At 57.9% G+C, this 12186-nt stretch overlaps 1 protein-coding gene across 1 annotated transcript; it reads left to right on the top strand.

Annotated features, from left to right (window-relative positions):
• The first annotated feature begins 103 nt into the window (after positions 1-103).
• CCDC22 (CCC complex scaffolding subunit CCDC22) lies at positions 104-12079 on the top strand. Its single transcript, XM_090126505.1, has 18 exons — positions 104-152; positions 235-333; positions 864-1041; positions 2651-2783; positions 2881-2987; positions 3073-3139; positions 3347-3516; positions 4044-4238; positions 4316-4387; positions 5358-5477; positions 5578-5697; positions 7271-7387; positions 8691-8792; positions 8884-8991; positions 10531-10626; positions 11253-11312; positions 11542-11616; positions 11932-12079. The coding sequence occupies exons 2-18, from the start codon at positions 284-286 to the stop codon at positions 12043-12045; spliced, it is 1884 nt and encodes a 627-aa protein (XP_089982631.1). The 5' UTR covers positions 104-152; positions 235-283; the 3' UTR covers positions 12046-12079.
• The last annotated feature ends 107 nt before the right edge of the window (positions 12080-12186 follow it).

The raw sequence follows: 12186 nt of genomic DNA, 5'->3' as shown, positions 1-12186 counted from the left end.
GTGCTGTGCGTCACGTGATAGACGAGCTTCTCGTCACGTGACGGGGGCGGTGCTGGGCCGGCGGAGCCCCAAATCTTTGGTCCCTCCCCAAATCCTTGGGACCCCCCCCCCCCAGAAAAGTTCCTTGAGGACCCCCCCCAGAAACCCCAGGGGTAAAGGAGGGGGGGAAAGAGAATAGAAAAAGAGTGGTTTTGGGGGTCCTGGGCGCCCTGACTCCCCCCTCCCCCTTTTAAGCATTAGGCCCCCCCAGAGGATTTGGGACCCCCCCCTCAGCGCTGCCACCATGGAGGAAGTGGACAAAATCCTGATCCATTCGCTGCGGCAAGTGGGGACGTGAGTGGGGGTCCTTGGGTTAAAAGGAAACGGGGCAGAAAAAATTGGGTGGTGGGGGGGGGGGGCGGCAAGGAGTGGTTTGGGGGGTTGGGGTCTGGGAGAAGAACCTAAGAAAACTGGGGATGTGGGGATGGGTGAAGTTGGGGGAGGACACTAGGAAATGGGGAGGGGGGATACTGGGGAGGCTTGGGGGAGTCTTGGGGGTGGGGGGGGGCATGGAGAGTTTGGGGGGGGGGAGAGGCTAAGAGAGTTGGGAGGAATATGGGGTTGGGGGGGTGACCTCTTGGGTGACTGTAAGAAATGGGGGGGGGGGGGTGGTCCTTGAGGGGAGAGGGGGTGGGGGAGGATTTTGGGGGGGGTCCTTGTGTGTGGGGGAGAGCTGAGTATCCTGATGGGGGGGAGGGGGGAGGGGTTGGGGTCCCGTTAGATGGCAGTGCCTGGATGGATGGGGGGTGGTCTGCAGGTGGATTTAGGGGTGCTGAGGAGGAGGGGGGGCGGTTCTCCTTGCTGTTTCCTTCCCCCCCCCCCAGGCCGGTGCCCCCCGAGGTGCAGAGCGTGCGGGAGCTGAGCGCAGAGCTGGTGGTGGAGGCGGCCGTGCGGTGCCTGCGGGCGGTGCGCCCGGCCCTGGGGGGGCCCCTCAGCCCCCACCTCCCCCCCGGCATCTCTGCACGCTTCCGGCTCGCCTCCGACCTCGCCGCTGCATGTCAGGTACCCAAACCCCCCCAACACCACCCACAGAGACCCCCCACCCACACCCCCCCCCCCTCAGGATCCCTTCTTTCATAGCTGCCCCAAACACCCCCCCCCAGACCTCCCCCCCCTTTGCCCCCCCCCCCCCTCTCAGGACCCCTCCTTTCATAGCTGCCCCCCAACACCATCCACAGAGACCCCCTATCCCCCCCTCAGGACCCCTCTTTTCATATCTCCCACCCAACACCACTCTCAGAGACCCACCCACCCCCCTCAGGACCCTTCCTTTCATAGCTGCCCCCAATGCCACCCTCAGAGATCCCCCCCCTCTCAGGACCCCTCCTTTCACTTCTCCCCCCCAACACCACCCTTAGAGACCCCCACCCCCCTCAGGACCCCTTTTTTCATAGCTTCTTCCTCCCAATATTATCCACAGAGACCCCCCCTCTCAGGACCCCTCCTTCCATAGCTGCCCCCCAACACCACCCACAGAGACACCCTATCTACCCCCCCCCCAGGATTTCTCCTTTCATATCTCCCATCCAAAGCCACCCTCAGAGACCCCCCTCAGGACCCCTCCCTTCATAGCTGCCCCCCAACACCACCCACGGAGACCCCCCCACCCTCTCTCAAAACTCCTCCTTTCATATCTCCCCCCAACACCATCCCCCACTCAGGACCCCTCCCTTCACAGCTTCCCCCACCCCAGGACCCCCCCTTTTCATAGCTCCCCCCATCCCATTTCTTCTCCAGGCCCATCCCAATCACATTTCCCCCACCCCCCCCCATCCATCTTCCTCTCAATTTCCCCTAAATTTTTAAGGGTCCTTCCCCAGGACTCCCCCCTTTCCCCAGGCACCACCCTCAGATACCCCCCCCCCCCCCTCAGGACTCCCACCCCCTTTCATTTCACAGCCTCCCCCCTTCTCCAGGTCCATCCCAATCACATTAACACCCCCCCCCCCCCCCCCCTTAATTTTCCTCTAAATTTCTAAGGGTCTTCTCCCAAAGACACCCCCCAACCTATTCCCCCCCTTCAGGACCCCCCCCTTCCCTTTTCATTTCAGAGCCCCCCCCCTTCTCCAGGTCTTTTCTAATCACATTTCTCCCCTGACTTTCCCCTACATTTCTCAGGGTCTTCCCCCATGCCCCCCCCCCCCCCCACCTCTCTCGGACCCCCCCTCTCTTATTTCTTAGGGTCATCCCATCTATTTTTCCAGATCCCTCCCAACACCCCCCCTCCACCCCTTCTAATAAGTTTTGGTCTTCCCCCAGGCTCCCCTCCTCCCCCCCACCCCAAAAACCCCCAAATCCCATTCAGGACCCCCACCCCCCCGCCTCATTCCCAACCCCATATGCTCAAATTTCCCTTAAATTCTTTAGGATGTTTTTCCAACCCCCCCCCCCCCCTTCTCATTTTTTAGCCTCACTCTCATTTTTTAGGCTCTTCCTATTCCCCCCCCCCCCATTTCTCAAATCCCCCCCTTCAGCCCAGCCCCCAATTTCCCCACATTTCTTCAGCTCTTCCCCCCCCCCAAAAAAAAAAGCCCTAAAAACATATAGGTCAATTTGGAGGCTCCACTTGGGATAACCGACCCCCCCAACCTTACTTCCCCCCCCCCCCCAGGAGCTGGGATTTGGGGGAGATGTGGGGTACCAGACCTTCCTGTACAGCTCTGAACACGACACGCGCCGTCTGCTCCTCTTCCTGGTGGAAAAACTGCCCCGAGATGACAGCGAGGGGGGGGCTGAGCCCCCCGGTATGGATTTTATCCCGGGGGGGGGGCATCTTTAAAGTTAATGGGGATCTTCTCCCCCCCACCCCACCCCCTTCCAATGTGGTTTATGTTTGATCAGGGAAATCGGGAGCGTTGCTCCGAGCCATCGGCGCCCGCATCCGTGAGCAACTGGGGACCCCCTGGGTGCCCCCCTCCTGCAGACCCCCCCGGCTGCAACGCCTCCAGGTGAGCCCCCCCCCCCCCATGTTAAAATTCCTACTTATAATCTTAGTTAACGAAAAAGCTAATTACTGTGGTTTCTTTCCACCAGGGCGCTGCTCACCTGCGTCCCTTCACCACCTGCCCCATAGTTCTGCCCCAAAGCGGGGGCCCCCCAGGTAAGGATTTGGGGGGTGGGGGGGCAGGAAAAAGCCAATTTTGGGGTGTGGGGGGGGGGCGGGAAGACGTCTGTTGGTGGGGTTGAATGCATTATTTATTGCTCTTTAGGGAGGCTTTTTATTTTGGGGGGCCTGGTTTAGGAGATTCTTTTGGGGGGGGGCTTGGGGAGATCAACTGTTTACTTGCCCCCCCCCCCCCCCTTTCAGAATTGCAGGAGTATTTTGGGGGGCTGGCCCCCCCTGTGACAGAGCAGCCCCCACTGCCCTCCTGGACCCCCCCATCGCTCCTGGAGACCCACATGGCCCAAATGAGCGCCCGTCGTGATTGGGAAGCAGAGTGGGGGGGGGCAGGGCTGGCCTCACGTCTGCCCCCCCAGGTGAGATCTGAGTTGGGGGGAATTGGGGGGGGGGGGAAGGGGGGAGGAGGGAGAGAGGTGGGGGGCATTTGTGGGGTGTGGGTGGTGGCATTTGGGAGGAGGGGGTGTAGCTATGGGGTGGGGGGGGGGCATCAAGGGGGGAATTATGGGGTCTTGGTGGGGAGGGGGGGGTCATCCGTGGAGTAGGGGGTTATTTATGGGGTCTGGGGGGGGTCTCTTTGGGGTGGGATGGTGGCGGGGGGGGGGACGACGATGCTGTGGGTCTGAATCTGAAGAGTGGGAATTGGGGAAGGGGTTAATTGGGGGGGGGTCCTGGTGGTTCTGACCCCTTCTCCATTATTTTGCTTCCCACCCCCCAAAAGTGAGATGATCACCGGGGGGGTAGGGGGGGAGGCAGGGTTGGGGGAGGAAGTTTCTCTGAAAAATGGGTTTGGGGGGAGGGGGAAGGGAATGGGGGGGGGGTCAGAGCCTTCTCTCCCCCTCCCCATTATTGTTTGTGTCCCCCCCCCCTCTTTCCCCCCATCCAGGAATACGTGGCAAAGAAGCGGCTGCGGGCACGGCTGCGAGCGTTGGAACCCCTGCGCCAAGCTTGCCCCCCCCACCCCCAAAATTCCCCCCTGGACCCCACGTGGCTCCGGGAAGCTTTTGGGGCTGGGGGGGTCGGGGGGGCCCTACCCAAGGGATCTCGCTTCACCCGAGCACAGCACCTGACTCATGAGGAGGTGGGGGGGTCTGGAAGCTGCTGGGGGGGCTGTTGGATTTTTTGGGGGGGGGGACTGATGTAATCTTGCCCCCCCAGGACCCTAAAATGGCACTGCAGCGGATCCAGGCAGCTGAGAACCTGCTGCCCCCGAGGGGGGGCTCTGAGGAGGTGATGGCAGTAGGGGCGGTCTGAACCCTAATTATTTTATTTGAGGGGGGGGCACTCTGAACCTCGCTGATGGATTTTGGGGTGGGGGGGGCATTCACTGTGAATCCTAATGATGGCTTTTTGGGGAGTGGGCCTTCGCTTTGGACCCTACTAATGATTTTTTTGGGGGTGGGGGTCCACTCTCAACACCACTTACATGTTTTTTGGGGGGGGTGGGGGGGGGGTTATCCACTCTGATTCTTAGTGATGGCTTTTGGGATGGGGGGGCTGTTTACTCTGGACCCTACTGATGGTCTTATTACTTTGGTGTCCACTCTGAACCCCATTGATAGATGTTGGGGGGTGGGGGGATGGGGGAGTTCATTCTCAACCCTACCTATGTGGGTTTTTTTTTTTTTGGGGGGTGTGGGGGTTGGACAGAATCTACTTTGAATCCTAATGATGGTTTTTGGGGTGGGGGGAGTGTTTACTCTGGACCCTAGTGATAGTCTTATTACTTTGGTGTTCACCCTGCACCCCACTGATGGATTTTTTGGGGGTGGGGGGGTTCACTCTGAACCCTACTGATGGATTTTTTTTGGGTGGGGGGGTTCACTCTGAACCCCACTGATGTTTGTTTGTTTGTTTTTTAAGAGGGGGGGGTCGTTCACTCTGGACCCTACTGATGGTCCTATTAACTCTTCCTAGCTCACTCCGAAGCCCTACTGATGGATTTTGGGGTTCAATCTGAACCCCACTGATGGGTTTCTTTTTGTGGGGGGGGGTCAGGGTTCCAGCTCTGGATCCTAATGATGGCTTTTGGGGGCGGGGGGGGACGTTCACTCTGGTCCCTACTGATGGTCCTGTTGCTTTGGCGTTTACTTTACAACCCCACCGATGGATTTTGGGGGGTGGGGGTTCACTCAGAACCTCACGGACGCCCTTATTAGGGCAATGCCCCCCCCCCTCATCGCCCCCCATCCCATTACAGGACGGGGGGGCACGCCAGGCCAGCGAGGAATCCTCCCTCCAAGAGACCCTGACCCGTTTGGAAACCGAAATCGAGCGGTGCCGCGGGGCGGTGCGGGACACCCAGCTCAACCTCAGCCAAGTGGGTTTGACAGGGGGGTGATCTGAGGGGTGTGGGGTTTTTTTTTTGGGGGGGGGGGGGGGTTCCTAATGGTGCGTGTCCCCTCCCCGACCCCATAAAGGTGGAGGCAGAGGTGCAGCAGGGCCGCATGGCGCTGGGGGGCCGTGAGGATGCGCTGCGGTTGAAGACGCGGGCAGTGGAGCTGCTGCCGGATGCAGAGGGCAATATGGCCAAGCTGCAGGTTGGGGGGGGGTTGGGGGTCTTGGGGTGGGATGGGGGGGGGGGGTGGGTGAAGACCCCTACGGGGCTGCGAGGTGGGTTTGGAACCATTGGGGGGGAGGGGGAAGGGGGAAAGGTGGTGGTGGTGCTCTACGGAGGGGCGGTTATTGGGATCGATTTGGGGGTTATTGGGATGATTTTGGGGCTGTGGAGGTCAGTTTTGGGGTGGTTAAGGTCAGTTGTGAAGTTGTAGAGGTCAGTGTAGGGCCACTGGGGTGAGTTTTGGGGGTTAATGGGGGGTGGGTTTGGGGTTGTAGAGGGCATATTTGGGGCGCTGGGGGGAAGTTTTGGGGTTCTTGGGATCAGTTTTGGGGTTCTTGGGGTTATAGAGATCAAAGTTAGGAGTGCTGGGGGCAATTTTGGGGTGACTGCAGTCGGTTTGGGGGCTATTGGGATCCATTTGAGGGCTATGGGGCTGATTTGGGGGCTGTAGGAAGCAATTTTGAGGCTATTGGGGTCGGTTTGGAGGAGACTGGGACAGATTTGGGGTTGTAGAAGTCAATGGTGAGGTGCTGGAATCAATTTTGGGGTCACTGGGGATAATTTTGGGGTCATTGGGACAGGTTTGGTGTTATAGAGGTCAACGTTGAGCTGTTGGGGGTCAATGTTGGGGTCCTGGGTCTGATTTTTGGGGTCACTGGGACCGGTTTGGGGTTGCAGAGGTCCATGATGAGGTATTGGGGTCAATGTTGGGGTGCTGGGATGGATTTGGGGTCATTGGGACAGGTTTGGGGTTGTAGAGCTCAGTGTTGAGCTGTTGGGAATCAATGTTGGGGTCCCGGGGCTGATGTTGGGGTCATTGGGACCAGTTTGGGGTTGTAGAGGTCAGTACTGAGGTGTTAGGGTCAACATTGGGGTGCTAGGATGGATTTGGGGGTATTGGGTCTGATTTTGGGGTCACTGGGACAGGTTTGGGGTTGTAGAAGTCAGTATTGAGGTGTTGGGGTCAATGTTGGCATATTGGGATGGATTTGGGAGTACTGGGGCTGATTTTAGGGTCACTGGGACCAGTTTGGGATTGTAGAGGTCAACGTTGAGGTATTGGGGTCAACGTTGGGGTACTGGGGCTGATTTTGGGGTCAACTGGGGCAGGTTTGGGGTCGTAGAGGTCAACATTGAGGTACTGGGGTGAATGTTGCGGTATTGGGGCTGATTTTGGGGTCACTGGGACAGGTTTGGGGTTGCAGAGATCCATGTTGAGGTACTGGGGTCAACGTTGGGGTACTGGGATGGATGTAGGGTTACTTGCACCAGTTTGGGGTTGCAGAGATCCATGTTGACGTATTGGGGTCAACATTAGGGTACTAGGGTTGATTTTGGGGTCATTGGGACCAGTTTGGGGTTGTAGAGGTCAACACTGAGGTGTTGGGGTCAACATTGGGGTATTGAGTCTGATCTGATGATTTTTTGGGGGAAGGGGTGGGAGGGAATTTTCAGGGCTCCGCAAGGCAGGCGATGTGGGCTGTGGGGATGGGTTTGTAGGGGGGATGTGGGGACTGACGATGGGGGTCTGTGGGGTTTTTTGGGGCGTGCAGGCGGTGGTGGAAGCCAGCAGCCGGCGCATCGTCAGCCTGGCGGGGCAGTGGGAGCGGCACCGCGGACCCCTCCTCACCGAGTACCGGCAGCTCCGCGCCCTGCGCGACTCCGCTCAGGTTTGGGGGATCTTTTGGGGTCTCTTATGGATTTGGGGTGTGCTTCATTTTGATGGGGAGGGTGGATTTCCAGGGGTTTTGGAGTCATTTCCCTATGGGTTTGGGAGCTCTGTCTGTATCGTTTCCTGGGGGATTTGGGGTGCTGGGGGATTTGGGATCCCCTTTGGGATGGGTTTTGGGGTCCCTGAGTCCCCTTTGGGGTGAGTTTTGGAGTCTCTTGTTCTCCCATGGTAGGTTTTGGGGACTATGTGTTCCTCTTTGGGGTGGGTTTTAGGGTTTCTGGGTCTCATTTTGGAGGGTTTTGGGGTCCCCTGGTTTTTCATTATAGGTTTTGGGGACTTTGGGGTCCCCTTTGGGGTGAGTTTTAGGGTCCCTGTGTCCCATTTTCTTGGTTTTTGGGGTTCAGTGGTCTTCCATCATAGGTTTTGGGGATCCTGGGGTGGGTTTTGGGGTCCTGGGGTCTCTGTGGTAGTTTTTTTTGGGGTCCCATGTAGTCTGGGGTCTCCTTTGGGCTGAGTTTTGGGGTCCCTGGGTCCCATTTTGGTGGGTTTTGGGGACCATGGGGTCCTGGGGTCACTTTGCCATTAGTTTTGGGGGCTGAGGGGCTCCAAGGTCCCCATTCCCTTTGGCTTTGGGGGCTGCGGGATCATTCTTTGGTTTTAGGGTCTCTGAGATCCCTCTCCTTATAGGTTTGGATGCTCTGGGGTCTCTTTTCTTATGGGATTTGGAGCTTTAGGAGTTCAGAGGCTTTGGGGTCCCCTTTTCTCTGGGATTGTGGACAATGACACCCACTTCCCTTTGGGATTGCAGGCTGTGGGATCCCTTTTTTTACGGGATTTGGTGCTGTATGGGTTTAGGGGCTTTGGGATCCCATTTTCTATGGGATCATAGTCTACAGGACCGTGTTCTCTGTAGGATTATGGGCTCTGGGATAGTTAATGGGGTTTGGAGCTTCATCGATTTTGGTGCTTTGGAGTCCCATTCGCTATGGGATTGTAGAGCACAGGAACTTCTTTCCTATGAGATTATGGGCTCTGGGATCCCTTTTCTTATAGGATTTGAAGATCTATGGCTTTTGGGTCCCCGGGTTTCTTTTCTTTATGGGATTATACCCTACAGAACCCTCTTCCCTATGGGATTACACGCCATAAAATCCCCTTCGTTACGCATCCCAGCCCCGCGCTCCCCTTCCCCACGGCTTCATAGGGCTGCGGGACAACCCCAGGAGGTTTGGGATCCCCCTCTGTGCCTTTTGGGGTTCCCCCAGCCCCCCATCAAGCCCCCCACCCCCTTCCTACCCCAGCTGGAATCCTCGCGGCGGCTGTCGGAGATCCGCGCCCTCCACGAGCGCAGCCGCTCTGCAGCCGAGGAAGCGCGGCGCAAGGAAGAGCTCTACAAGCAGCTGGTGAATTTATGGGGGTGGTCTCGTGGTTTAAAGGTGAGGGGGGGTCCATGGGTGACTACCTTCCCCCCCCCCCTTTGTGTTTTACGTGCAGTTGGTGGAGCTGGAGGCGCTGCCCCGCGATGTCTCCCGCGCCGTCTACACGCAGCGGATCCTGGAGATCGTCGGCAACATCCGCAAGCAGAAGGAGGAGATTGGGAAGGTTGGGGGGAGGGGGGGGTTCCAAATTTTGGGGTAGGGGGATATGAGGAGGGGGGTTACGGGGTGTTGCGTCACAAAAATAAGGGTTTTGGGGGTCCCAGTGGCTCTCAGGGTGAGGATTTTGGGGTGTCCATGGGGTTTGTGGGGTGGGTTTGGGGGTTATCGTGTCTTTTTTGGGGGTTCTTGGTTGGAGGGGGGGTCTGGAGGGTTGTGTGCCCCCAAAATGGGGGTTTTAGGGGTCCCAGTGGCTCTCAGGGTGGGGATTTTGGGGTCTCTGTGGGGTTTGTGGGATGGTTATGGGTTTTTTTGGGGGGTTCTTGGGGTTGGAGGGGGGGGGGTTTGAGAGGGTTGTGTGCCCCAAAAATGGGGGTTTTGGGGGTCCCAGTGGCTCTCAGGGTAGGGATTTGGGGGTGTCCATGGGGTTTGTGGGGTGGTTTTGGGGGTTATCGTGTCTTTTTGGGGGGCTTTTGGGATTGGAGGGGGGATTTGGGGTGTTGTGCCACAACAATAGGGGTTTTGGGGGTCCCAGTGGCTCTCAGGGTGGGGATTTTGGGGTCTCTGTGGGGTTTGTGGGATGGTTATGAGTTTTTTTGGGGGGTTCTTGCGGTTGGAGGGGGGCGGGTTGAGAGGGGTGTGTGCCCCAAAAATGGGGGGTTTGGGGGTCCCAGTGGCTCTCAGGGTGGAGATTTTGGGGTCTCTGTGGGGTTTGTGGGGTGGTTATGGTGTCTTTTGGGGGGGGTCTTGGGGTTGGAGGAGGGGTCTGGGGGGCTGTGTGTCCCAAAAATGGGGGTTTTAGGGGTCCCAGTGGCTCTCAGGGTAGGGATTTGAGGGTGTCCATGGGGTTTGTGGGGTGGGTTTGGGGGTTATCGTGTCTTTTTGGGAGGTCTTGGGGTTGGAGGAGGGGGCTTGGGGGGTTGTGTGCCCCAAAAATGGGGGTTTTGGGGGTCCCAGTGGCTCTCAGGGTGGGGATTTTGGGGTCTCTGTGAGGTTTGTGGGGTGGTTATGGTGTCTTTTGGAGGGGGGTCTTGGGGTTGGAGGGGGAATTTGAGAGGGTTGTGCCCCAAAAATGGGGTTTTGGGGGATCCCAGTGGCTCTCAGGGTGGGGATTTGGGGGTTTCCGTGGGCTTTGTGGGGTGGTTATGGAGGTTATGGTGTCTTTTTGGGGATATTGGGGTTGGAGGGGGGATTTGGGGGAGGCTGTACCCCGAATATAGGGGTTTTTGGGGTTCACCATGGCACTCAGGGTGGGGATTTGAGGGTCTGTATGGGGTTTGTGGGGTGTGTTTGGGGGTTATCACAGTCACTTGGGGTCTCGGAAGAGGTTGGAGAAGAGAGTTTGGGGGATCTGGGGATTTAGGGGGGGCTGTATTCTCAAATTAGGGGGATTTGGGGTCCTCGTGGCTCTCAGGATGAGATTTTGGCATCAGGTTTGGGGGTTATGCTTTCCTGTTTGGGATCTTGGAAGGGGGAGATGGGGTGAGCTGAGGATTTGGGAGTGGGGCTGTACCCCAAAATTAATGGGGTCTCTCCTCCCCCCCAGATTTTGGTGGACACACGGGCCCTGCAGAAGGAGATCAATGCGCTGGTGGGGAAACTGGAGCGGACGTTCAGCGTCACCGACGAGCTGCTCTTCAAGGTTTGGGGCTTTTGGGGGGTCCTGAAAGGGTTTTGGGGGGTCCTGAAGGGTTGTGGGGGTTGTGGTGAGGGAGTATGGGGAGCTCTGGAGAATGTGAGGGGGGTCTTGAGGGGACTAAACTCTGCTCAGGGACAATTGGGGTGTCGCAGAGTCCTAAATCCTATAAGGAAGGAGATCCCAGAGCCCCCCAACCTATGGGGAATCCCAAAACCCACCCAGATTTGAACCAGGGACCCCAAAACTCAGCCCAAAAGAGACCCCAGAGCCCCTGAGACCCTGAAAAATGACCAGGTAGGAGATGTAGGGTCCCCAAAATTCACCCCAAAGTCCCCCAAAGCCACCATGGAAAAGCAGGGGACCCCAAAACCATCGGAATGGGCCCAGGGACCCCAAAATCCACTCCAAAAGGAACCGCAAAGCCCCCAAAACCCAATGCAGAGAGACCAAAGACCCCAAACCCATCAAAATGGTACCTGGGGCCCTAAAACTCAGCCCAAAGGGGACCCCCAGACCTACCATGGAGGGACCCAGGGACCCCCAGAACCCCCCAAAATGGGACCCAGGGACCCCAAAAACCATTGGAATGTGACTTGGGGACCCCCCTCCAAATTGTGTCCCATCCCCAGGATGCCAAGAGGGATGAGGTGGTGAGGAAGGCCTACAAGTACCTGGCAGCACTGCATGAGGTAATGGGAGGGGGGGGGATCCACTTTTTTTTGGGGGGGTGGGAGGGAAGAGCTGGATTTTGGGGTGCTCAGTGTTTAATGACATGGAAGTGTGGAGATATGGAGTTTGGGGGGCATTGGGTGGAATGGGGAGGGGTCTGGATGGAAGTGAGAGGGTCCTGGGGGTGGTTAGGGAAGGATGAAGATATGGGGGGGCTGTTCAGCCCAATATTTGTGTTGTCCCCCCCAGAACTGTGCCCAGCTCATCCAGACCATTGAGGACACCGGGACCATCCAGAGGGAGATCCGGGACCTGGAGGAGCAGGTGGGGGTCTGGGAAAATGGGGGAGGGGTGGACAGACTGAATCCAGATTGGAGTTGGGGGAGGAGGGGGGAAGATTTGGGGAACCCCCCCCCCAAATGCTTTTGGGGCTTTTCCACTGCATTTTTGTACACCCCTTTTTCTGTCTCAAACCCCAAATCTTTGTCTTTTGCATCTCACCAAATCTCGCTCCGTGTCCCCAAACTCTTTGGGGCTTCTCCCCCCAAATTCTGTGCCCCCTCCTCTCTCAATTTCATGGGACCCCCCTCTTTCCATCCCTCCCCCCCCCTCATTTTTTATACCCCCTTCCCCTTAAAGATCGAGGGGGAGATGAGCTCCAAGCCCCCCGCCAGCCTCGATCGCATCCTCAGCGACTGCCGGGCACTGCGGGAGGAGAACGCCCTGCTGGCAGCCCGAATCCGGAATGCCTGAACCCCAAAACCCCAAATTATAACATGGCCTTGAGGAAGGGGGGGGGTCCTGAACCCCCCCTCCCCTCTGAGAGCCCCCCCAGAATGTGGGCACCCCTAAAAAATGAACCCATGTCTGACGATGGAGCGTTTTTACGGTGTT

Source organism: Phasianus colchicus, chromosome 29, assembly GCF_987193195.1.
Source record: "Phasianus colchicus chromosome 29, bPhaCol1.hap1.1, whole genome shotgun sequence".
In the NCBI taxonomy this organism is placed as follows: Eukaryota; Metazoa; Chordata; class Aves; order Galliformes; family Phasianidae; genus Phasianus; species Phasianus colchicus.
Note: the sequence above shows the minus strand (reverse complement) of the source record. Positions and strands in the feature narration are given on the sequence as shown.

Bases quoted from the DNA above. Each gene is read 5' to 3' on its own strand.
- CCDC22 (XM_090126505.1), top strand. From the start codon at position 284: ATGGAGGAAGTGGACAAAATCCTGATCCATTCGCTGCGGCAAGTGGGG. The intron at 3,140-3,346 runs GTAAGGATTTGG...CCCCCCTTTCAG, and splicing joins CCAAAGCGGGGGCCCCCCAG to AATTGCAGGAGTATTTTGGG. The intron at 5,478-5,577 runs GTGGGTTTGACA...GACCCCATAAAG, and splicing joins CCCAGCTCAACCTCAGCCAA to GTGGAGGCAGAGGTGCAGCA.